Below are 27,639 nucleotides of genomic sequence, written 5' to 3' on the forward strand. Positions count from 1 at the left end.
AGATTGACTATTTTTATTTAGAAATTGGCTTCATTCACAAAATTTAAAGTTGACTCATTCAAAAAAGATTCATTCAGTCAAAAGAGCTGAAGTGACTCTCTTAATGAGCAAATCATTGAATCACTGACATTCAAAATTAGATTCATTGAATAAGGAAACACCTCAGCATTGCTCTGAGATAAACAAAAGTTCTGTTTCTGCTTTTTTGGAACTATTTTTACTGGTGAAATACACAACAATAATGAGATTGCTTTATTCATTTCCTCAGATCTATCATTTCAACAACAACAACAAAAAAAGACAAATAAGCATATCAGGAAGCAGCGTATTAAATAAAAAAAGAAATAAAAAAATAGTTGAAAGATTAAACTTTAAACTTGGTTTAGAGAGCTGAATCGTTTACAATCGTTTACAAACAAAGCAAGTGACTCTCTTTATGAGTGAATTATTGAGTCACTGACTCAAATTATTAATTAAAAAAACTTAACTCCTCAATGTTGCTTTGAGATCCTGAAATGTTTTCCGTTTCTGCTTTGTATGACACTATTTTCATTGGTAAAACACAAATATAAGAGGTGGGCAAACTACGGCCTGCTGAACAACATCATTTAGCCCATGAAGGAGTTTTTAAAATGCTGCTTCTAAAGGATTTGGCTTCAGAATGTATTGCAGTATTGCAGGCGGTACAGTTAGCACCAACAGCAGAATTAGAACACGCTCTCAGATATTAGAATATCCTCAATACTCGTTAATGAGAGGCTGTTTCAATATGTGCTCTTTAATGCATCCTTGTGTTCTCGTGTAACGTCACCATCAACAACCAAAGCTGAGTTCCAAAACTCAAAACCGCTACGGCATGAAAGAACCTGTATGTGTTGTTGATATCGAGGATGAATCGATGCAGACATTAACGTGGTACTTGCTTTTGAAGTCACTGTGGCTAAATAGTGTTGAGAAGTACAGCATTTTATATCTACTTATTTTTAAAATTCAGATATAACTTATTTATTTCAGTAGTTTCCCTAAATGAAACGGTGAAAGTTTTTGCTTACATGAAAATCTTTAAAAAATCCATTTATTTGCTGAAATTTATTAGTATTGTGTAAAGTATATTTGTAAGGCTTTCGTGTGTGCGTTATATAAATTGGCACTCCTCGTTTAAATTAGCAGTCCTCGATTGCATTTGATTAATCAATCGGTTTCTGTTTGCATTGCTTGCTGGTTTGAGCATTTGATTTCTCATTTGAGAATGCATTTTGATTTATAATTTAATAGTTTAATAAACAAACAAAGCAAAAGATACATTTTCTTGTTAAAACAACAACAAAAATAACTTTTTTCCAATGCACTGACACAAGATGCTCGGTTAAAATAAAACATGTGCCTGTTTAACTTTCTAAACAGCAAAGTCCAATGGTTTGTTTAATGTTAAACTGAAAAAATTGTTTTGGAAACCTGCCGGCAGCTACAAATGTGACGTTCACTAACTTGAACATCCATCAAAATCTCTGCATGATTATGCAATGAAACCACAAGATGTTCTAATGTGAATGTGAATTATTCTCACACAGCCAGAAACAATAGTGCATTTGCAAACCAGCCTGAAACTAGCTCACATTTATGCTATAACATGCATTAAGGCTATGATCCAGCATCTGAAAGCTCAAAGTGAAGCTAAAATCACAGCTCACACACACTTCTGACAGCGTGCTTCATGGGAATTGAACACTTGGTGTGTTTAGCATCATGTTTTTAACAGTTAAGCTACAATTTACCACTCAACCTGAAGAAAACACACAGACTAAAACAGTAAGAGAGATGGTTATTTATTTTAATTATGTAGAATCAAAGCAGCCACAATGATGCGTGAGCTCATTGTAAAACAAACACAAAGTCCAACAGCATTGGATGTGTGATGAAGCAGTAAGAATGAGCTATAATTCAAGTTATGAAAGCAAAAACATGCCAGGTATTGTTTGTAAATAGAATGGCATTTTAATTTCACATATTTAATAATATATAATTATCATTAACATGTTGTTTTAATGAACAAATAAGTATCCTACTAAAGGTTTAAACGCATCCAAAGTTAGAAAACATTGCAATTGTCTTAGAATATACATATTAGCAATGCAATATAATATTATTATCATTTTGCAAAGATTTCAATATGAATCACTTGAATCAATTCAGTGATTCTTCAGGTCTGTAAGCCCCTCCCTCTTTCAATAAGCAAACTCTGTTGTGATTGGTCAGCTGAGCAAGTCTGTTTTGATTCGTCTATCGGTCTCTGAATTGGGATGTCCATTTCAGAGTGTGCATATGTTGTGGGAGGTGGGGATTATGCAAATGAGATACTTTGATCGTGTTGTAAATTCAGTAAAAAGAGCCAATTCATTTACAAACAAAGCAAGTGGCACTCTTTATGAGTGAATCAGTGAATCACTGACTCAAATGATTCATTTAAAAAAGATTCATCCAAAAAGGAAATGCCAGTGTTGCTCAGACATCCACAAATGTTATGCTTCTGCTTTGTTTGTAACTATTTGTTGCTCTGATTCATTCTTTTAAGTGCGAAATTATATATATTTTTAAAAACCCATGTGACCTGCTTTTTAATATATTCATGTGATGATAAAGTTTTGTAATATTACGTAAGCAACAGTGTCATTTTACTAAATATCGTTGTGTAAGTTTGAGTGCAAATGTGACACTGATTTAATACAACAGTCCAACTTACAAAAGTTTACAATATAGTGTAATATGTGTACACAATATTTCCTATTTGCTAATTAAAATAAGATATTGTACTTAAATTAAATTTTGCTCAAAAGGTACATCCAAAGCATCACATGCAATTAACAATATGAAAAATAAGAAGAGCAAGGCAGGGGGAATTGGGGAATTAAATTATTGATTATTATTATAATTATTCTTTATTAATTACTTAATAATACAAACGATTTTTTAATAATAATAAAAAAGTTTAAAGCCAGAGCAGAATATTTGTGCCTCTCAGAGTATTCTACTGAATGAATCAACCAATTTTGTTTGAATCATTTCACTTAATGATTCATTCATAAAGTCGCTGATTTAATTTCTGAAAGAGCAGTACAAACTTAAACAAGTCATGGTATCAGTCTAAAAGCACACTCAGATAAACATGCAAATCTCCAATATCAAACACCCCTAGTTTGCATCATTTAAATTAAACAATTAAAGTATGACAGAAGGTACATTTCAATGCATTACGTTTTTTTTTTTTTTTTTTGATCTTTTGAGCTTTGAACTCTGATGATGTTGTGCAGTTTTTGTTGAGATGTACATATGACGACAGCTGTCTATGATACATTATGTTGAATCCCTCAAGACGTGATCTACATTAAAACGACCCAGATTACAGATATGATTATATCACTGCTGACGTCATGGGCCTTCATTGAGCTGGGTAAAACACTGAGCTCTTTTTTATCCGGTGATGGAAACACCCATGGAGAATAATGAGAGAGCAAAACATGAGGAACAAGAAAAAGGATTCGACAAGGAAAAGCAAAGTGCAGGCGCAAAATAGCTCAACTTTACCTTCTACAAGTTTACCTTTTGTCTAGCTGTTGATTACTGCAAATTATTCACAAACACTTCACCAACAAAAAATACTAAATAAATAAATAAGAAAACATCGTTGAAACAGAGAAAAACAAAAGGATGAAGTAATTTTTAACAAATTTTTCTCTAGACTATTTTAATAACAAACTGAATTGAGTTTAGTTTGTTAATTTATAACGCACATTTCAAAACAACAGAAGCTGCAGCCAAAGAGCTGAACAGACTATTACAGCAGAATGAGAACAAACTAAAACACGTACAAAATTTAACATATTGAATCAAAAAAAACTAATGCAAAACAAATATCTAAAATAACAATATAAAAATTATATTTCCGCACAATCCACAAAGAATCAAATAAAAAACTAATAAATAAATAAATAAAACATCACATTTATTTGATTTGGGGTTAAATTATTATATTTATATCACTCATTCATTTTCTTTTTTTGGCTTAGTCCATTTATTAATCTGGGGTCGCCACAGAGGAATGAACCGCCATATGTTTTACACAGCGGATGCCCCTCCAGCTCTAACCCATCACTGGGAAACACCCATACACTCATTCACACACATACACTACTCAATTCCCCTATAGCGGATGTGTTTAGACTGTGGGGGAAACCGGAGGTAACCCACGCAAACACGGGGAGAACATGCAAACTACACACAGAAATGACAACTGCCTTGAGTTGTAACTGCCTTGAGTTGTTTTCTCCGGGTACAGGTGAACTGTGTAGGCTAAATTGACCATAGTGTATGAATGTTAATGAGTGTGTATGGATATTTCCCAGAGATGGGTTGCAGCTGGATTTTATAATTATATATAATATATATTTTTAGCCAAATCTGTACAGGGCGTACTGCTGATGATTTTTTATTATCAGGAAGAAAAAAAAGGAAATATTTTAAGCAATTTCTATTAATAAAAAAATAAAATAAAAGGGATGCACAATATTGGATTTTTGATAATATATTCTGATATATTTCAACACATTTTTGCTGATAACCGATATTCAAATATACATACCAATTTTTTTTTTATTTATTTGTTGGAATCATTTTAAGCATTTTAAAGCAAAAGGGGTATTTATTTATATGCTTAGGACATTGTTTGTTTCAGTTTGAGAGTAAAAAGTCTTGTTTTAAAAAGAAAAAAATATGGATAAATCTTACCCAATAACTAAACTCAACTATTACCTTAATAACTATTGTTAAGCAGCAAATTATGCGTTCATTAAGCTAAAAGTTTTAGTCATAGTTTGATAATAGTGAGCATTGTTAAAATGACACTAACCCAAATTACCTTAAATAAAGTGTGAGCAAACTCTCTCGACAACAGCTGCATGTTTATTACTGGTTAACATCTCTAGAATAATTCATAGTCCAGTCACTATCAGTGTCTTAAACACTGGCAGAACTGGACAACTGGGGTGTTCGTAGCCAAAATTACCAGCTAGTTAATCCAATCAGCGGCGCCGCACTGCATGTCCTTGGCTTAAGACAATTCTCCTGCAGCCTAGTGTTTACAAACACGCTAATTGTGGAAATCATCAAGTCAAAGATCAAATATAGCAATAATCTCAGCCAGACTAAACTACCGAGACTAAAGTGGGCACTGCTGATGACAGCAATGGAGGATTATCAATCAAATAGAAGTCACCTTTCTTCTTTAAATGAAAACCTCATGGATGGTATACAAGGAAGGAAAGGAAATGATGGCTTTAGTCCTTTATTGGATGTCTGTGAAGTCAATAAAACTAGTACTGCTGTTCATTGTTGTGTGCATAGGAGGCATTATATTCTTGGGTTGGTAAAAAACATATATATAAACATAAAAAATCCTTAATTTATTTATAAAAAACTGAATGAATAAAACATTGCAATATGAAAGAAATGATAAAGTAAAACAAATTGAAAAGAAAAACTAAATTAAAAAAACAATAAAACACAAAATAAAAATAGAAAATATTATAAAGTTACTAAATAAAAAAACTTACTAAAATAAATAAATAAAAAAAACTAAAAAAAACATATTAAAATAAAATAAAACAAAATATTTAAAAACAATATAAACTAAAAAAACTAAATAAAAAGCATCTACTATTTAAACTAACAAAATAAAATTAAAATAAATTGATAAAAACTATTAAAACACAAATTAAAAATAGAAAATAAACAAACAATGAAATGCAAATAAACAAAAAAACAAAATAAAAGTTTATTAGAAAAAAAAACTGTAAAATTCTAAATAAATTAAATAGAAAATAAACTAAAACAATTAAATGAAAACAGAGCAAAGTAAAATTGAATTAAAAAATATAAAAATAAAATAAAAACAAAACAAATTTCCCAGTACCGGGTTGAGGCTGGAAGGGCATAAAACATATGCATACGCTGCATAAAACATATGCTGGATAAGTTGGCGGTTCATTGCGCTGTGGCGACCCCAGATTAATAAAGGGACTAAGCTGAAAAGAAAATGGATAAATGAATGAAAATAAAATAATAAACCACCTGAACTATAACAACTCATAGTAACCAACCAATGCAAATCAACATGTCCTGGTGTCACTTGTTCTAAAGGCAGAGCTACAGTGCATCTCACCGTCAAGTCATTGAGTTCATCAAACCCTTCACCCTATACAATCTACAGCCAGTCAATTCAAACTCAAACTTGTCAAACGTCCTACTACATTATGAAGAAACAGTCTACCCTACAACCACCACCGACAGCTAATGCAGAAAATAAAAACTGATACACAAAACACAACAGTAAGAACTTATAGCAAATGTTTCCTTTCCAGGATCACAAAACAAATCAGTACTAAATCTCCTTTTCTGCAGAAGCACAATGGTGAAAAGGTTTTTTCAATGCAGCAAGGGTTGAAATGAGCTTGTCAGGACATTATTGTGAATCATGGTAATAAATGGCCACATTCTCTATTTATATCAGCTAAGCTCGCTCTGGTTGTGAACTTTAAGCGGCCTACAGGAACTGTTTTACACCGGCTGACTCTGCAAGAGATGCTGACAGAAACCGCAATCTCTTTATCCAGCATTTAGAAACACCAAAGTCTGACAAAGTAAATAAGCCCAAGAATAAACGTCTGTAACGGATGCTTTGTCCACAAAAGTTAAAAATGGCCATGATTTCAATTGTAAAAATCTGTAAAAATGCTACAGTAAAAATCCATTATGTTGACATTACTCATCAGTGATGTACATTAGAGTTTAATGTTACATCTAATGTTGATAAATAATGTTTATTCTATTGATTTTGTTTTATTTGTGTTACCATGATGATGTTTGGTAGTTGACAATTAACATAAAGGACTCTGTGCAACTTCTACTGTATCTATTATTATATTTCTCTGCTTGTGGGAAAAGGAGCATTAAATGACTTTTCCATCCTCATATGCTTATGCTTATGTTTTAGGCTTTGTAAAAATGATAGGATGTGTAGACGATTATACTTCACAACATTGGCTCATTTACACTGTAAATTAATTAAATACGGCAGATTACTGTAAAAATGTGAACATTATTTTACTGTTTGTTCTGTATTTTTAACAGTAAAACACTGCCAACCCCAGCTGCTGCTGTTGTTTTTTTACAGTAAATTTTACAGTTTTCTTTTCACAGTGTACTCAAAGTCAATTACAATGTTCTGATCACACATGAAAATAGTCTTATGAGGGCATCAAATTGACGTGTTTCTCAGTTTATTCACAGTTATTATGCCAATATTGACATACAGTAATACCTAATCAGGTATAATAAAATCCTGTAGTAGGTGATTGTGAAGTTCATGCTGTAAATGTAGAATTATTCATTTAGCACATGCTTTTATCCAAAGCCATTTACAAGTAAGGACACAAACAAGCAGGCAGAGAAATGGGGATGTAGTAGGGAAGATTAAGTGTTGATGTGTGATAATGTCACTTAAAGTCAGTTCATCTCCAAGCATAGACATATTTTTTAAAACATCACTGATAGTTGTTTTAGATACGGTAATATACTGTAAAACGTGCTGACAACAACTGACAACATGAAAATAATAGGTTAACATTACTTTTTACAAATTTACGTGGATTGAACGTAAAACATTCAAGTTGTTAAAAATAAAGTCAAGAATTTTATTGTTTCACCTCCTTTTAAATTAGTAGTTTGAACAAACAGCAAAATAAATAAATAAAATCAGTGTATTTTGGTTGCCAACATTACTGTAAAACAGCTAATTGTAAATTCTTGAAAAGCACCAGAACAGCAATTTTTAAAACTCCTACAGGAATAACTTGTTCACACTTTACAATAATGTTTCATTAGTTAACGTATTTACTAACATGGACTGATAATGAACATACAGCATTTATTATACATAGTTCAACATTTACTAATGCATTATTCAAATACAAATTCATGCAATGCACTTTGATGATCCAATCACACGCTACAAACATTAAACCATGAGTTTATTTTCAACTAATCTTAACAAAGATGAATTAATACTGTAATAAATGTGTTCTTTGTTCATGTTAGTAAGGAAAATAACTAACACAACCTTATTTTAAAGTGTTACTGTTATTGTAAAGTAGTCATGAATGTCTAGAAAAGGTATTATTTAGGCTGACAGGGTAAAAAATGTCACAATACCTCATTCTAGATTATTTTGAAGTTCCAGAACAGCAGTTTTACAGAAAGAAAGAATGAAGACTAGCTCGACACAACTGGTTGCTTAAGAAAATCTGTTCAGGTTACATTTTTGGTTGATCATGTGAAACAAATCTACCTGAAGTTAAGGGGAGAAAACCTAGCTGAAATGTGTGCATGTTTTCAGGTGTAACACAACTAATAACACAGTTATGAATGCATTTATCCCTTAAAAATAATTTTTTATTTCCAGATGATGATGAATTATGATGAATGAATTAAAATACAGCAGAGCAGCACTGAGAACATTGTAAGTTTTTAGAGCAGCCACTTCACATCTACTAAATAACTACTAATACCCAAACACAACTATTCTCAAATGTCAGTTTAGAAAAGCTTATATTTTTGCAGACAGCATAAAATACCAATATATCCCATTATAGATGATTGAGAAAACCCAGAGCACTCAGCACTCCACTCAGACTAGCTCATAAGATTATATTATAACACAATACTCTTGGCTGGCGACATGAAAGCACCAATATACCTGAGGTCAGAAGGTCAGATGTATAGTTACTGAGGTAAAAAAAAAAAAACTAGACTGTTTTCATTTAACTGATTAAAACTTTTAAAATCCCAATGAAGATGATATACTTGCACATTACACTCTCATTCTAGCAGAGTTCCTGAATGACATTTGTACATCTACAGAAAGATAACCTACAGGTCAATGCAACTAGTCAGAAATGCCAGCAACATTCAAATTTATTCCACCTAAAGGATTACTACAATGGCAAAATTTGATTGTGAGCTTCCAGATTGGCAATTTTACATCTACTAAAATGATAGCTTAAACTATCTCAATGTAGCTACACATGTCAATCAACATTAATCAAGTTAAGAGAATCAAGCAAATTGAGAAAACAGCAATCTCACATTTTCTGAATTATGAACTAAGACTAGCTCAATGTTATGAGATTATCAGAAATATTAATTACATGAAGTTCATTCTATCTTAACGAACATTACAATGGCAAATTATCTCTACCTTGCTAAGTTTCAACTTCCAAAATGATCATTTTTACATGTACTACAGTGCGAAGTAAGACTAGCTCAATGCAACTATGTCAATCAACATCAGTCGATTCATTCTGGCTGATTGTGAGCCAGCCATTTCACGTCTACTAAAGGCTGAGCTAAGATTAGCTCAATGCAACTTGTCACTAATGTCAATCAGTGTCAGTTAATTCAAGGTCAGTCCACCTTACAACATTCAAATCAAATTTTAGCCAATTGTGAACTTTCAGAACAGCATTTTTACCTCTATTGAAAGACGAGTTAAGACTAGCTCAATGCAACTAGTCACTAAAGTCAAATATATGTCAGTTAGTGCATCTTAATGAAAATTTTAATGGCTAAATATCTCTATCTAGATGAGTTTCAACTTTTAGAAATGACAATTTTAGGTCTACTAAAAGACAAAGTACCACTAGCTCAATGCAACTAGTCACAAATGTCAATCAACAAGGGTTAAGTCAAGGTTAGTTGACCTTATCCAACTTTAAAATTGAAAAACATATACATTATAGACAACTGTGAAGCTATTTTAGATCTTCTGGAGAACAAACCAAAACCAGCTCAATGCAGCTATTCAGAAATATAAATCAGTATGAGTTTAGTTAAGGATAGTCCACCTTATCGAGCATCACAACAGCAAAATATCTCATTTTGGCTGATTGTGAGCTTCCAGAATGACAATTTTAGGTTTACCAAAAGACGAGATTAGATGAGCTCAATGCAACTAGTCACTATTGTCAATTATAATGACAGTTAGTCCACATTAATGAACTTTGCAATGACAAAATCTCAATCTAGCTGATTCTGAACATCCAGAATGACAATTTCACGTCTACTAAATAAGAAACGAAAACTAGCTCAATGCAACTAGTCAGAAATGTTAATCGGCACTAGTTTAGGCAAGGTTAGTCCACCTTAACGAGCAGCACAACAGCAAAATATCACATTCTGGCTGATTGTTAACTTCTAGAACAGTCATTTGTCATCTACTAACGGAGGAGCTAAGACTAGCACTATGCAACTAGTCAGTTAGTCCACATTAATGAACATTGCAATGACAAAATAGCTTAATCTAACTTATTCTGAACATCCAGAATGACAATTTCAGGTCTAACAAAGAACGAACTAAGACTAGCTCAATGCAACTATAGCCAAAAATATCAATCAGCATCAGATTAGTCAAGGTTAGAACACCTTAAGGAGCATCACAACAGCAAAATATCTCATTCGGTGGTGAGCTTTCAGAACAGTCATTTCCCATCAACTAAAGAATAAGCTAAGATAACTGTAGCTCAACTTGTCACTAATGTCAATCAGTGTCAGTTAAGTCAAAATTAGTTGAAATTTCAGCCAATTGTGAACTTCCAGGACAGCATTTTTACATGAAAGAGAAGCTAAGACTAGCTCAGCACAACCAGTCACTGTTGTGAATTATATATTAAATAGTCTTTCTTATGCTGTTAGGCAACAAATCCCTATCTAGCTGATTCTCAACTTTCAGAATGACAACTTCATGTCTATTAAAGAACGAACTAAGACTAGCTCAATGCAACAACTGCATAGTCACAAATCTCAATCAACATGAGTTTAGTCAAGATTATTCCACCTTGATGAGCCTTACAATGACAAAATATCTCATGCTGGCTAATTGTGAGCTTCCAGAACAGTCATTTCACATCAACTAAAGGACGAGCTAGGACTAGCTCTCAGAAATGTCAATCAACATTAGTGAAGTCAAGGTTAGTCCACCTTAACCAGCATTAGACTTAAAAAAATCTACCTGTAGACAATCATGAAGTTCCAAAGCAGTAATTTCACATCTAAAGAACTGACTAAGACTAACTCAATGCAACTATTGAGAAAAGCCAATTACTCAACAGTTAAGTAAATCTTAGTCTCTATAAACCAGCAACTTTCTCATTTGAGTCAATTGTAAATTCCAGGAAATCAATTTAACACAAGAACTAAGTGCATCTATTCAGTAAACGTTATAATAATGCATTAAAGCTAGTCTGCTGAGATCCTCCACAGACATCCTAAGGTGAGGAGCATGATTGGAGCACTTACCCCGCGGGCAGGAGCTGGCCCCCGGCTCCATGCTAATGGAGAGAGAGGGTGAGGAGGGTCTGCCGAGGGTCCCTGGAGAGACGCGCTCAGTGAGGGAACGCAGACACTAAACTATACTCTGATGATCAGCGCCTGTGACCGCACCAATAAACCACAGAGACATCAGTCCCCGAACGCTTGATCCCTGATCTAAAGCACTCACCCGCGCACACATACACGGGGGAGGAGGAGCACAGAGGGAGAGAGAGAGTAAGAGAGAGAGAGAGAGAGAGGAAGAGAAGGATAAAGGGATATAAAGGTAGGAAAGTGATTGATGGAGACAACAGAGAGAGAGAGAGAATTTGTCTTACGTTACACTATTGTAAAAGTATTGTTTAGATGAAGATTTTTTCGGTTATTTATTTACTTATTTACCTCTTTATTATACGGGTTTATATAATTATTTTTACAGATCTATTCTTCTTTTGTTTTGTAAATTCTTTTGGACATTATTTTGGCATGCCACCACACTAAAGATACAGTCCAAATGATTGTAAACTCATTCGATAATTGATTTGACACCTCCTAAAGGGCATATCTAATACAATAGAGCAAGAAATAAAATAGCACTAAAACTGTGTTGGGTGGGCACAGGATAACTGATGGTCCATCTTGCAAAATAGCAAAAATGTCAGTAAATAAATGAACAAACATAAATAAATGAAAAAAAAAATGAATAAAAACAAACAGATAAATAAATAAAAAATAAACAGATAAATAAATAAATAAATAAATAAATAAATAAAAAGAAACAGATAAATAATTAAATAAATAAATGAATAAAAATAAACAGATAAATAAATAAATAAAAAACAGATAAATAAATAAATAAAAACAAACAGATAAATAAATGAATAAAAACAAACAGATAAATAAATAAATAAAAACAGATAAATAAATAAATAAAAACAAACAGATAAATAAATAAATAAAAACAAACAGATAAATAAATAAATAAAAACAAACAGATAAATAAATAAATAAAAACAAACAGATAAATAAATAAATAAAAACAAACAGATAAATAAATAAATAAAAACAAACAGATAAATAAATAAATAAAAACAAACAGATAAATAAATAAATAAAAACAAACAGATAAATAAATAAATAAAAAACAAACAGATTAATAAATGAATAAAACAAACAGATAAATAAATAAATAAATAACAAACAGATAAATAAATAAATTAAACAGTTACATATTTTTTTATATTTATAATCGTTTATTCCGTAAAATCTAAATAAAACTACTACTAATAATATCAATGTTAATCAGCTTGAGTTTAGTCAGTGTTAGTCAACCTTTAAAAGGATTACACCTGCAAAATATCTATAATTTTGGCTGATTGTGAGCTTCCAGAAAAGCCATTTCACGTCTACTAAAGGACGAGCTAAGATCAGCACAATGCAACTAGTCACTAATGTCAATTATATGTCAGTTAGTCCACCTTAACGAACATTGCAATGACAAAATAACGCTATCTAGCTGATTCTAAACATCCAGAATGACAATTTCAGGTCTGCTTAAAAACTAATTTAGACGAGCAGCTAGTCAACTAGTCAGAAATGTCAATCAGTATGAGTTTAGTCAAGGTTAGTCCACCTTATCGAGCATCACAACAGCAAAATATCACATTCTGGCTGATTGTGAGCTTCCAGAACAGCCATTTCACGTTTCAAACAGTTATTCTTTAATGTATTTTTCTATATATTGAATTAAATTAATTATCATTTTTTTTATTCTGGCAACTAATAATAATGTCAATATTAATAATAGGTTTTTAGCTAATAGTTAATTTTGAAAAGCTATATTAAATTATATACATATATTTTATGCTTTTTTACTTGATATACTTCATGCAATAGACATAATATTTAATAAAGCAGAAATAAATACTAAAATTGTAAATTATAAAATCATTTAAATTAAATTAGTGATAGTTAAAAATCAATAAAATACTATATATTATTTAGTCAAAAATCTATTAAATACTATACTAATTATTAAATAAAATAAAAAAGTATATTTAAAAGCAACAAGCAACTGGGTTGGAAGGGCATCCCCTGTGAAAAACATGCTGGACCAGTTATAGGTTCATTCCGCTGTGGCAACCTCTGATAAACACGGCACTAAGCCAAAGGAATTAATGAATGATGGAAAAAGCAATACATGATAATGGTCTGTGCATCGTGTCTCACAGTATCAGTGTCATTAATCACAGTCTCTTATATCGTACTGTACTGCTTTATTACAGGAACTCATGTCACCAGTGCCATATTAATTGCTGGTTGACTAGTGGCTCTTCATCAGGAAGTGAACTGGGCAGTAATCACTTAACCAGATTAAACAAATCCTGTCCTTTTTATAAAACCAAGCAGGACCAGAGGAAGGAGAACCCACGCATGACTGCAACTTTTCATTTACAACACTGACCTAAAAACAGCTCCAAACGTGAGCGAGGCTAAAAGCGTACAGCAAGCGGATCTGGAAAAATTAAAAATGCTAAAATACTCAATATATTAAACACTGATTATAAACAGGTGTGAATGTTAATGTGTGATTAAAAAGTCCGGCACAGTGTTTGTGCATTAAAACATTGAATAGAAGTGATTTTGTCCTTGCTGGCGGTGGTCAAACGTCAGCTCAGTCGCGCTGTAAGCCGTTAAAGCCTCCAGGTAAAAGAAGCATTGGTTATATAACCGAGCATGCTGGGATTGCGGGGGTGTGCAATCATAGACACTCAAGACCACTAATCACACAAACCCCACAGAGACTTATGAACATGAACCGCTGCATTTCATCAGGCTTTAAATTGCAGTGAGAGGAAAAAAGCAACACATCAAATCAAGATTACAAACATGATGATCACTAAAGCAAAATGAAAATCTATAATAATAATAAAAAAATTATTATAATAATATCATTATTATTATTACATAATAAATGTATAAAAAATAAATAAATAAATAAATTAATTAATTCAAAAACTGAATAAAATAAAAGTTACTATAAACACATTATTACTCTAAAAAACGTTGGGTTGTATTAATTAATAAATTAAATATTGGGTTGGATCAAATATGGACGAACCCAACTGTTGGGTTAAAAAATCCCATTTAAATCGATGCAATGTACAAAATGAACCCAGTGTTGAGTTTGACCATATTTGACACTGGGTTAATAAAACACAGCTTTTAAAAATTATATATTAATATTTTTATTATTTAAATAAATTAATTAATGTACATAAATAAATGAAATCATAATTATTATTTTAGTTACTATAAAAAATTACACTTTAAAAAATGTGTTGTATTTACCCAACACTGGATCAAATATATACAAACCTAACTGTTAAGAATTTAATTTAAGTTTAATGTAACACAATCATTCCCATGTTGGGTTTGTCCATATTTGACACTGGGTTAATACAATATAGCATTATAAAGAGTGAATTGTTATTATTATTTTTATTATTATTTATATTATTGTGGGTCATCACAGTGGCGCAGTGGGTAGCACGATCGCCTCACAGCATGAAGGTCGCTGGTTCGATCCTTGGGTGGATCAGTTGGCATTTCTGTGGAGTTTGCATGTTCTTTCTGTGTTGGTGTGTTGCTCCACATGTTGCTCCAGTTTCCCCCACAGTCCAAACACGTGCCATGGGTGAATTGGGTAAGCTAAATTGTCTGTAGTGTATGAGTGTGTATAAATGTTTCCCAGTGATAGGTTGCAGCTGGAAGGGCATCCACTGCGTAAAACATGTGCTGGATAAGTTGGTGGTTTATTAATAAAGGGACCCTGATTAATATACGGACTTAGCTAAAAAGAAAATGAATCAATGAATAAATTATTATAAATAATGACGTTATTATTATGATTAAGGTTGTTATTATTATTTATTAGTGAATAAAATAAAATGACAAAATAGTTAATAAAAAATACTACACTCTCAAAAATGTTGTTTGTATTAACCCAACGTTGAGCCAAATGTGGTAAACCCCAACCAATGAGTTAAAAAGTGCCATTTAAATAAAAATAAATAAATAAATACATAAATAAACAACCCAATATCGGGTTTGTCTGTATATTAGAGCCAACATTGGGTTATGACAACTCAGCATTTTTTAGTGTAGAAAAAAAAACTTTATTATTATTTATTTGAGCTATTACTTATTTATATATTAATTATAATATAAATTAATATAATATCATATCATATTATAGCATAATATAATATAAATTGAAATAATATAAAATATAAAAATATAATAATATAATATAATATATTATAATATAATATAATATAATATAATATAATATAATATAATATAATATAATATAATATAATAAAATATAATATAATATTATATAATATAATATAATATAATATAATATAATATAATATAATATAATATAATATAATATAATATAAATTAAAATAATATAAAATATAAAAATATAATATAATATAATAATGGAATATAATTATTTAATATAAATTAATATAATGTAATATAATATAAATTAAAATAATATAAAATATAAAAATATAATAATATGATATAATATAATATAATATAAATTAAAATAATATAAAATATAAAAATATAATATAATATAATTTAATGTAATATCATATAATAATGTAATATAATTATATAATATAATATAATATAAAGTAATATAATAGTATAATATAATATAAATTAAAATAAAATATAAAAATATAATATTATAATATGATATAATATAATATAATATAATAATGTAATATAATTATATAATATAAATTATTATAATGCAATATAATATAATAGTATAATATAATATAAATTAAAATAATATAAAATATAATAATATACTATGATATAATATAATATAATAATGGAATATAACTATATAATATAAATTAATATAATACAATATCATATAATAGTATAATATAATATAAGTTAAAATAATATAAAATATAAAATAAAATAATATAATATAATACAATACAATACAATACAATACAATACAATATAATATAATATAATATAATATAATATAATATAATATAATATAATATAATATAATATAATAATGGAATATAATTATACAATATAAATTAATATAATATAATATTATTAATTAAAAAATTAAGAAACAAGACTTGTTATCCTTTGACAATGATGTGGCAAAAGATGTGCTGTAGTTTAAAACCCAATACTGAGGATTCGGTCAATATTTCTGTCTGTCAGTTCTTTATATCACATGCCTACTTCCTCTGTCAAAAAACAATATCTCCATTATCTGAAAGAAATCAACCGTGACTTTAGCAAATCATCACAACTTTAGAGGTCAATCTTACAATCCAGCAAACTACAGAACTCTAAATAAAGCTATAAAATAATCAGTAAAACAGCATCCGAGCAGAGCCAATGCAGAATCTCATCTCTCCAAATACTGATCAACAATGCTCGTTTTGTCCAGAAGAGGGAGTCGCGCAGTCACTGAGAGTCATGGATGGGCTTTAAATCTGTCTCAGGTTCTGTTACCTGATATCATACTAGCCCTTTATTCACACCATCACTACAGTATATGGTCACACACTTTATTTTCATGGTCTGTTTGCTGAATTTAAGTTACATTGCATCTATATTCAAACTAATTCTCATTAGATTATCAGGAGACGGTTAGGTTGGGGTTAGGGTTAATGTAAGTTGACATGTACAGTACCTGCAAGGTTTCTTGTAGTCACTTAAATGTCATTGAAGTGGCAGTATCAACAGATATCAAGCAGACAGTCTACTAATTCTCAAATGGATCATCAAAATAAAGTGTAACTCAGTTTATAGTGTGTAATATAAATTACACATGGTTTCTGCATGCATGGATGAATGTGCTCCACTTTTGTTTTTCATGTAAATAATAAAGTTGTTGTATTCCAGCTGATAAGAGGTGCTGTACAAGCCACAGGGAGCGATCATTGTTTTCATATTTCACTATTCTTTTGTTTGATCAAACATAATTCACTGTGTTTGGAGCACGTCAGACATATAAAAGGATTACTTATTCACATCACCTCAAAAACAGAGGAGAATGGCCCTGAAGCGCACAGCATAAGGTAAGAGATGACAGCTGTCTGTGCTATCTGGGGCTGCTTATTGATCATAAATGTATTGTTTTCACTTCTGCGCCATGGAAACACCGAGATTCATTCGACAACTGTTTGATATGTGAATAAAATTCAGTAAAAAGAATGCTAGAACCGTATGAGCACCGGCAAGAGCTTTCATTTGAGCTATAACTTGTACATGTATCATATGAAAAAACATGAAAATAAACCAATGTAAAATACCCAGCTCGGGTATCCAAAATACTGTGTATTTAAGTGTAAATAACTTTTGGACAGTAGAATAAAAACCAAAGTGATGCATATGTGCATAAAATATAGATTCTACACTTTCAAACAAAACCACTAACGGGGGTCTGATGCAATGCTGGCCCTTTAAATCTGAAAGCGAAAGTCGATGACGTCAAGGACCCGGTATAACTGTTAATATTCTAATGATTTTGTTGGCTGTAATTTTGACCCATAGCGTATTATTGGCTATTGACCGACCGACCGACCAACCCATCCATCCATCCATAAACAATACATTAAATCAAGGTCCCTTTTTTACAGTAAATGTCCAGGTAATTTTAATTTTCTTCCCCTAGTGACGTCAACTCATACTCTTCCTCCACAGTGCATTAATGTCTGCTGATTGAGGATAATTGAGTTTCTAATGGACTCCAGAGCTGTATTTTCCAGCATGTGTTTGCTGTAAAAGTGAAGGAGAGACTTCATCTTGATGCAGTGGAGGAGTGAATCAGCGGGAATAACAAGCTCAGATTAAAGCCACGTTTGAAAGAAGAGCCGCTACTGGAACAAAGCACACAATGAGAAGATTCAGAGTTTCAGAGAGCGGTGAACTCGCTCGGCCTGTTTTCAGTGTCTAAAAGTCATGTCAGTTCCCCCCAGCATTACACAAACTCCAACAGCGCTGGATCTCCACGCGGCTGACCAGATCACACTAAATAAAGAAATAAATATGTCTTGTTTTGAATGAAAGCCCCTTTTCCTTTACTTGTTATAGTATAACTCACTTTATTGCTCTTTTTATAGGCACGTTTATGAAATGTGCTGCATAAAGTAAATATGCTTTGGACACGCCTAGAAGAAGCAGAAGTAAAAATAAACCAAGTGAAGCATGCAGGGTTATTACAGTCAGCTAAAAATAAAACCATGAGAATTTTTACAAATAAAAATTTACTTGAATGATGTACAACTTTATTAAAATAATTAAAATAACATATAAATAATAATTAAAATAACATTTAAATGACTAATGACCTAGTTAATTGACATACAGCGGGGGAAATAAGTATTGAATACTTCAACATTTTTCTCAGAAAATGCTGTTGACTTGAAGTATTCCCTGGATGTTGGTAACAAACAAAGAAATCCATACATGCAAGGAAAACAAACTAATTAGTTTAAAAAGAAAGTTATGCATAACAAAATAAAATGAGTAAAAGTATTGAACACATGAAGAAAGGACGGTTAAGTTCGGCAGTTAAAGCCCAGACAGCAGCTGAAATATCTCAGTAGAACTGCTGAAATATCTTCAGCAATCCTCTGCCCTTCCTCAGTGTTGATGAATATCAGCTGCTTCAGTACAACATCTATATTAGGATGAAGATGAAACTAGAGTGGACATTTCACCAAGACAATGATCCAAAACACAGCCGAGGAGACTCTCAAAAATACTCTCAGAGAAAGAAAACCAAGCTGGAGAATGACCCAGCCAATCACCTGACCCGAATCCAATAGAAAATACTAAAAGCTCAGATTTGATAGACGAGACCCGCAGAACAATTTTAACACTCTGTTCTCTGTTGAAGTCTGTGAGAAACTCACACCTGAGCAATGCATGTGACTTCATTCTCCATATGAGAGGTGTGTTTAAGCTGCTATTGTTTAGGTTTTTATCAAAATCTACTTAAATTCCATGTCAACAGCTCCTCTAGAAAAATTGTTCCCTGGAAAAAAAACATGTTTAATACTTATTTCCCCCGCTGTAAATGTGTTTTATAAATAAATAGTATCAATTAATTAGAAATTATAAAAAAAATAACATTTCTTGAATAATGTCAAATTCAATTGAAAAAATAATTAAAGTACTAAAAATAAAAATTGTTTTAAATTAAATTTGAAAAAATGAAATAAAATAATTGACATGACTAAATAAAATAATAAAATAATAATAAAATAATAATACTAAAATGTTAACTGAAATAATTGTATACTAGAAATAAATTATTAAATATATGTTAAAACAAGGTGAAAAGTAATAAAAATACATATTCTTATTTACAGTTGAAGTCACAATTATTAACCCCCCTGAATTATTCACTCCCATTTTTAATTTTTTTCCCCAATATCTGTTTAACGGAGAGCAGATATTTTTTCTGCACATTTCTAAACATAATAGTTTTAATAAACATTTAAATGATTGACTAGGTTAATTAGGTTAACTAGTCAGGTTACAGTAATTAGGCAAGTTGTTAAATAGCGATGGTTTGTATATAGACTATCAAAAGAAATTAGCTTAAAAGGGGCTAATAATTTTGTCCCTAAAATGTTTTTTTAAAAATTAAAGCTGCTTTTATTCAAGCCGAAATAAAACAAATAAGACTTTCTCCAGAAGAAAAAACATTATCCGACATACTGTGAAAATGTCCCTTACTCTGTTAAACACCATTTAGGAAATATATACAAAAAAAGAAGAAAAAAAAATCTAAGGGGGGCTAATCATTCTGACTTCAACTGTACATTTTTAATGCCTAAATAATGCAGAAAAAACAGAATATGTTAAATGAGCAAACAAATACAGCTAAAGTCTTGAGAAATTGTAAACAAAAAGACTTATATAGATCGAAAATTAATAAAACAATACAATAAAATAAAACAAAATACATTAAATTAGAAATAAAAAAAATTAAATATGTTCACTAGAATAATTAAATTGTAATAATAATTGCTAAAATAAGACAAAACCAACTAAAATGAGTAAAATATGTTTAAAACAACAAGTAAACTATATAAAAAAATCTAAATAAAAAGAGAAAATAAAAATGCAATCCTACAGCACTTCCTCAATATTTTGTCCTGTTGAAGTAAACAACATTTAAGCTTCCTTTTTGATGTTATCTACACTCTCTGTGAAAAATGATATGTCAAAACATTTTTATGCTAATTTGACTTATTTTAATGAGCTAATCAGGTCTCAACTAAATGCTTAAAGTTTAACTTAACCTTTTTAGTCATCTCAACTTGGATCGATCAGGCTGACTAAAAATATTAAGTTGATTCAACTAAAAAAAAAAAACTAGACAGCAAGAATTTCTTACAGAGCAGATAAACAAGTGTTTGCCTAAAACTGCACACAAGTAACATTGATATGCCTGACAAGGGATCAAGAAATACTTAAATAAAAGCTTGTAAAATACTCAGAACCTTACAAGGCAATGAGACATTCAGTGTGGTATTATTAGCACAGCGTTTATAAGGCTAATTGTGCACTGTTATCTGCTTCAAACACACATAACTTGAAGGTTATTTCAGGCCACTGGCTTCTAAAGAAGCAGTGAAGAAAAAGCGCTTCATGCTTGGTTCTCACACTTTCAGTCAAGTCAAGTTGAACTTTATTGTCATTTCACTACATGTGTGGAGATAATGGGAAATGAAATGTGTCTTGCAGGAACACAGTGCTACATAAATAAACATGATGATAGATATGAATATAACCGGACGTAACAACAATTTTAAACCATGACATAACTAATATACCGGTAATCTAACTATATTATAAATACTTAACTATACAGCTAAGGGAGACTTTATTTTACATAGGACAGAACAATATTGTTCAACATATTGTGCAAAAGAGGTGTTTAAAGTTGAGGAACACTATGATTGTGTGGTACATTTACAAGTTAAAATTGTTTTCCTTACTTAGACCTAAGATGGAGTTTAAGTAGTAACCAGTGCATATGGAGGAGTGATTCTACAGGTGGTTTGTCAAGTCCACTCACCTGCAGGAGGCATACTCACAATTGCATAATGAATGAGGCAACGAAATTCAGGCAATAACAGTGAATTCGAAGGAAAAAAAAATATTCAGGCAATAAAAGTGATTAAAAGTGAATATTCAGGCAATAAAATGAATATTTAGGCAACAAAAGTAAATTCAGTGAATACAAGTGAATATTCAGGCAATGAAAGTAAATATTTAGACAATAAAAGTGAATATTCAGGCCATAAAGGTCAATATTCAGGCAATAAAAGTGAATATTCAGGCAATAAAAGTGAATACTCAGGCAATAAAAGTGAATATTCTGGCCATAAAAGTGAATATTCAGGCCATAAAGGTCAATATTCAGGCCATAAAAGTGAATATTCAGGCCATAAAAGTGAATATTCAGGCCATAAAAGTGAATATTCAGGCCATAAAAGTGAATATTCAGGCCATAAAAGTGAATATTCAGGCCATAAAAGTGATTATTCAGGCCATAAAAAGTGAATATTCAGGCAATAAAGGTCAATATTCAGGCAATAAAACTGAATATTCAGGCAATAAAAGTGAATATTCCGGCCACAAAAGTGAACATTCAGGCAATAAAAGTGAATTCAGTGATATTCAGGCAATGAAAGTGACTATTTAGGCAAAAAACAAATGAATATTTAGGCAATAACAGTTAATTCAGTGAATTAAAGTAAATATTTGGGCAATAAAAGTGAATATTCAGGCAGCAAAAATTTATATTTAGGCGGTAGAAGTGAATGTTCAGGCAATAAAAGTGAATCTTCAGGCCATAAAAGTGAATATTAAGGGAAAAAGTGAATATTCAGGCCATAAAAATAAACATTCAGCCCATAAAAGTGAATATTAAGGGAAAAAAGTGAATGTTCAGGCAATAAAAATAAACATTCAGGCAATAAAAGTGAATATTCAGGCCATAAAAGTGAATATTCAGGCCATAAAAGTGAATATTCAGGCCATAAAAGTGAATATTCAGGACATAAGAGCGAATATTCAGGACATAAGAGCGAATATTCAGAAAAAAAAAGTGAATGTTCAGGAAATAAAAGTGAATATTCAGGTCATAAAAGTGAATATTCAGGCCATAAAAGTGAATATTCAGGCCATAAAAGTGAATATTATGACAATAAAAAGTGAATTTGGTTAATAAAAGTGGATATTCAGTGAATATTCAGGCAATAAAAGTGACCTTCAGTGATTCTCCAGGGGAACTGGGGCTGGGAAAGGGAAAGTGTCGGTGAGAGGATGTGGAGCCGGCGGGTCAGCGCTCAGTGTGTCGGAGAAACAGTAACACACAGAAACTCTTATCAGACTCAGCACATGTGAGCTGAACTCCAGGAAACAGGAAGAACACGGTTGTGAATGAAGCAGAAAGCGTGAAAAATGTGCTCCTGAGAGTGAGATGCAGATAAACTCATTTTGGGGTCACAGATGCAGTTCAATTACAAACACACTAGTTTACACTCAATGAGAGGCTAGTTTGACTATCTACTGTACGGTAAAGTTCCATAAGCAATATTCACTTCTCTCATATCAAAAACGTACTTTACGTTTATTATTTTCTCATGTGCAACACCAACTACTAGACAAGAATCTTCACACGGCTCCTCACAATAAACAATGTGTTTTTAGCATTTCTGTATTTAGATCTTTTACTAGAAGCTAAAACAAAAATATGAAGAAAGAGTTAGAAAAATCAAAAGTTAATAATGAAAGTAATGACAGCTTAATCTGAGTAACTGACTGATATAAGGAATTAGTAAGTTCCAAATGCAGTGTATAGTGTTATGAACATTTAGCTGTATAGTATCCTGTAATATTGTATGAATGAAAAGATCATAGTTTCTCATTGTGTGACAGACTTAAAGCTTTAAGTTTAACACGACAAAGTAACGACAAAGTAACTAAAGAGAGAATTGATGGCGATTGAACTGTTTTTAAGCATTTCAGCAGATTTAAAAGAACAATCCAGAACATCTTATCTGTGATTATGAAATCCAAAACACACAGAGAGTGCTGGTTTATCTGAAGACATGCACAGCAGAGAAGAGGAATGAATGATGTCTGGATCCAATCTCTCATGTGCAAACGCAGATTTACAGCAGTGATGTTGTGTAAAGAGGGTGCGGTGTGAATGCTCACACACACACACACACTTACACACACACACGCACACGCATACACACACGCGCACACAAACACACACACACACACGATCGCACATGCATGCACATACATATATATACACACACTCAGATTCACACATACACACACACACACCCACATACACAGTATGTGCAACACTCACACACCCACACACCAATGCACACTAGCACACACACACACACACACACACACACACACACACACACACACACACACACACACACACAGACACACACACACAGACACACACACACACACACACACACACACATACATACAGACACACACACACACACACACATATACAGACACACACACACACACACACACACACACACACACACACACACACACACACACACACACACACACACACACACACACACACACACACACACAGTCTCTCTCTTTCACACACACTTCTTCATTTTGCACATCTGGTTGGCGTTACAGTCGTCAGTGTTCAGGGCAGAGATAGAGATAGACATGACACAGGAGAGGCCTCTGGATCTTTACGTCATGGGAAGTTTAGCTGGAACACAGAAATGACAAAACATCCGAGAAGGACGAGAGAGTTTGCTTATCAAGCAGAATGTGTGAAAGAGCAGCACAAGAGGTCTCGCAAAGCAATCACACACTTGAGAGAAACACACAAATTTATCACTGTAAATCTTAAAACTAGGCCTTCAGTTGCTTCTCTGTAGAGTTACAGTTCAGATTCAAGCTGGACTGGTGTGATTGCATCCGACTTCCATACAAAGGGTCACGGGTTTGATCCTAGCTTGGAGCAGGTTGGGTGGTGTAAGACCGACGGGGTTACACCTCTCCGAGCTGGGATCGAACCGGCAACCTTCCGCATGGGAGTCGGTTGCTCTAACAAGGAGGCTAAAGACCATGGCCTCTAGCGTCTGTCGCTAGAGCACCATTAGAGGTCAGAGGAGTGAGGTTTACCTGCACAGCACACACTAGCTGGCCTCCGCTACACTTTAACTTGTTTTTTTGGGTGATTTTGAATATTTTACGCAGGTTAACTCACCTACAAAATCCCAATCAAAAGGAGAATTTGAGTTGAAGTTCATTCATTTTCCTATGGCTTAGCCACAGCGGAATGAACCGCTAACTATTACAGCATTTATTCTATGCAGTGGATGCCTTTTCAGCTGCAACCCATTACTGGAAAACACCCATACACACTCACACACACTCATTTAATACGCTAAATTAATTCATTAATTTTCTTTTTGGCTTAGTCCCTTTATTTATCCGGGGTCGCCACAGCGGAATGAACCACCAAGTTATCCAGCACATGTTTTTACGCAGTGGATGCCCTTCCAACTGCAACCCATCTCTGGAAAACATCCATACACACTCATTCAAACTCATACACTACGGACAATTTAGCCTACCAATTCACCTGTACTGCATGTCTTTGGACTGTGGGGGAAACCGGAGCACCCGGAGGAAACCCACATCAACACTGGGAGAACATGGAAATGCCAACTGACCCAGCCAAGACTTAAACTAGCAACCTTCTTGCTGTAATGAGACAGTGCTAACCACTAAGCTACCATGCCACCTAGTTACTAAATTTATCCTGTTCTTTTTAGTCTGATCTCACGAGAAAACGTAAGTATTTTACGTTTTGCCAATTTAATGGCTAATTCGTACGATTTCAGTTGTATGAAATGATACGATTTTAAAAAGGATTGTGTTGTATATTCATATAACAATATAAATCAAAGAAAATATTGCAATGTCCATTTTTTGCAGCCCTACATGAATGGAAAGCATTCATCATTCAGGTGAGGCATAAATCTCAATTTCCAAAAATTGACACTTATTACTTTATGTTTTGTGGTTCAAACCATTAACGCATTTATTTGCATATAATCTGACACACAAGCTCAAATCCTGTGCATGACACAAACACTTCCAACACAAAACACCCTCATACACAAGAGACATGCAGAAGTCCACTGAATAAAGAGGGTGGAATCGTGAATCACCCTGAAGTCATCCAAAAATTATATTTCAGGTCCTGCTAACCATGGTTATCATCGGCACAAGCTGCTGTGCTGTTTAAACACACACTAGAATGTGGAAGTTTTTAATAATCATCTTGCTTCACACCATCGAATCAGCAAAAAACACTACATGGGAAATGGGAACATAAAATCCCAGAACCTGAAGATGTCAGTTCATTAAAACACAACATGAATGCTGCCATCGTTTTCTCCCATGCATTTCTAACAAAGGAACATTAAATACAGAAGGATCGACTGCGTAATACTGAAATATAAGAACTTATTATTATATTATTGTTGCTGAGCTAAAAGCTTTGAGTAAAGCACACGCTGAGAGGGTTTACAGTTACCCCGTTCACTGCAATAAAATGCTTCTCTTACATTTTTTTGTTTTGTTTCTAGTCCAAAAATCTACAGAATTCTTAAATCAAGAAGGATTTTTAGACAAACAAAATTATTGTTTTATTTTAAGAAAATTAAGTCAAAATTAAGTGAGTTTTTACATTAAAAAATACTACAAATAAACCAAAATAATCTGCCAATGGGGAGAGCAAATTAATATAATGTCAAAAAGGAAAAACAGGATTAATTAGCTTCCCCCATTGGCGGATCATTCAGCTTTTTAATTGAAAACTCACTTAATTATTGCACATTATTTCTTTAAAAAAGACTATATATTTTGCTAGTCTAGAAAAAGCATCTTTATTTTAAAATGTTTAGAAATTTGGTGCAGAAAAAATACAAAAATCTAAGCAAGAAAAGCATTTTTGCTGTGTTCTTCAATTTCAGGTTGCCTTTTTCATGGGTGGAGATCTGGAATAATTGGATGCAGATGTCAGGCGAGTGCTGTATCCTAGTAATATGTAATCAGGCAGAAACGCAGGGAGAGAGAGCGAGAGAGAGAAAGAGAGAGAGTGAGAGTTCTTATCTCTAAGACCGGCGACCTGAAATCTGCTCTGTTTGGACACCGTAGGTCATGACCTTCATATAGAGCCTCCAAAAAAAGGGTGACTAAAAGCTAGCTCCAGATATGCTATGGTTAATGTGAAGGGTGGGGTCTTCAACTCCCACTAGCAGAACCAACAGGAAGCAAGCAACACGACAAATCAATAGCATTGACTGGAATATGAGTACATGTTCATCTCGCAGGAGAGACACGGGGGAAAGAAAAACAGCCGTTGCACAACACAGAAAACTGCCCGCTTGCATAACCCTTAATATGCATTCAGTTCCTCCACTGAGTCTGTAAAAATCCGGGCCGTTATTGTGTGCCAGGGTGCCAATTAGCAGGGAGAAAAATTCGTCTGTTGAATCGTGTAACAGCAGTTAGTTTCTGCCTAGCCTTCTCGTTTGGGGAATTTTATTAAACTCTGTGACCTGGGGTCTTCACAAGCAGACCGTGGGATAATACTGAGATGTTTCCACTAGTGATGGTTAAGATATGCATGCCACTTTTTAGAAAAAAGGTTAAAGAATAAAATGAGTTTTAATCAAAAAACTCTTGTCAGGCATGTTTAGAACAAGATCTGAGATTTGCATCGCAATAATCAACTTATTATCTTCAAGATATATAAGCTATAAATAGGCAAAATTGTTGCCATCTGACAGTTTTAAATAAATAAAAAAAATAATAAGATTTTTCATAATCACTTAGTCTTTTATGTATTTTAATATGCACAGTTCAGAATAAGTGTTGTTTTATTTTTAAGTAAATAAATCTGTTATGCTGAATGACAATGGAAGATTATTCACCCATATATTTGACATTTTCTTTTATAAAAAAGTTATATGACACATTAAAGTACTCACTTGCATGCAAATAAAACTGCTTCTGCAAAATGTATTTGATGCAAACACCAAAATTGTG

General features: G+C 32.3%; 1 protein-coding gene across 13 annotated transcripts in view; it reads right to left on the minus strand.

Moving 5' to 3' along the window:
• The window catches only part of slc12a7b (solute carrier family 12 member 7b), a 107,250-nt gene that overhangs the window by 49,846 nt on the left and 29,765 nt on the right, over nucleotides 1–27,639 (minus strand). For 3 of the 13 annotated variants that reach the window (XM_073941231.1, XM_073941230.1, XM_005162915.6), the window contains exon 1: nucleotides 11,404–11,667. The exons of the other annotated variants lie outside the window; for them this stretch is intronic. In XM_073941231.1, coding sequence (XP_073797332.1) covers nucleotides 11,404–11,434 — 31 coding nt within the window. In that variant the 5' untranslated portion in view covers nucleotides 11,435–11,667. Of the gene's footprint in view, nucleotides 1–11,403; nucleotides 11,668–27,639 lie in introns of those variants that run through there. 13 annotated transcript variants of the gene reach the window in all.

The sequence above is a fragment of the Danio rerio genome, chromosome 24, assembly GCF_049306965.1.
Source record: "Danio rerio strain Tuebingen ecotype United States chromosome 24, GRCz12tu, whole genome shotgun sequence".
NCBI classification, from domain to species: Eukaryota; Metazoa; Chordata; class Actinopteri; order Cypriniformes; family Danionidae; genus Danio; species Danio rerio.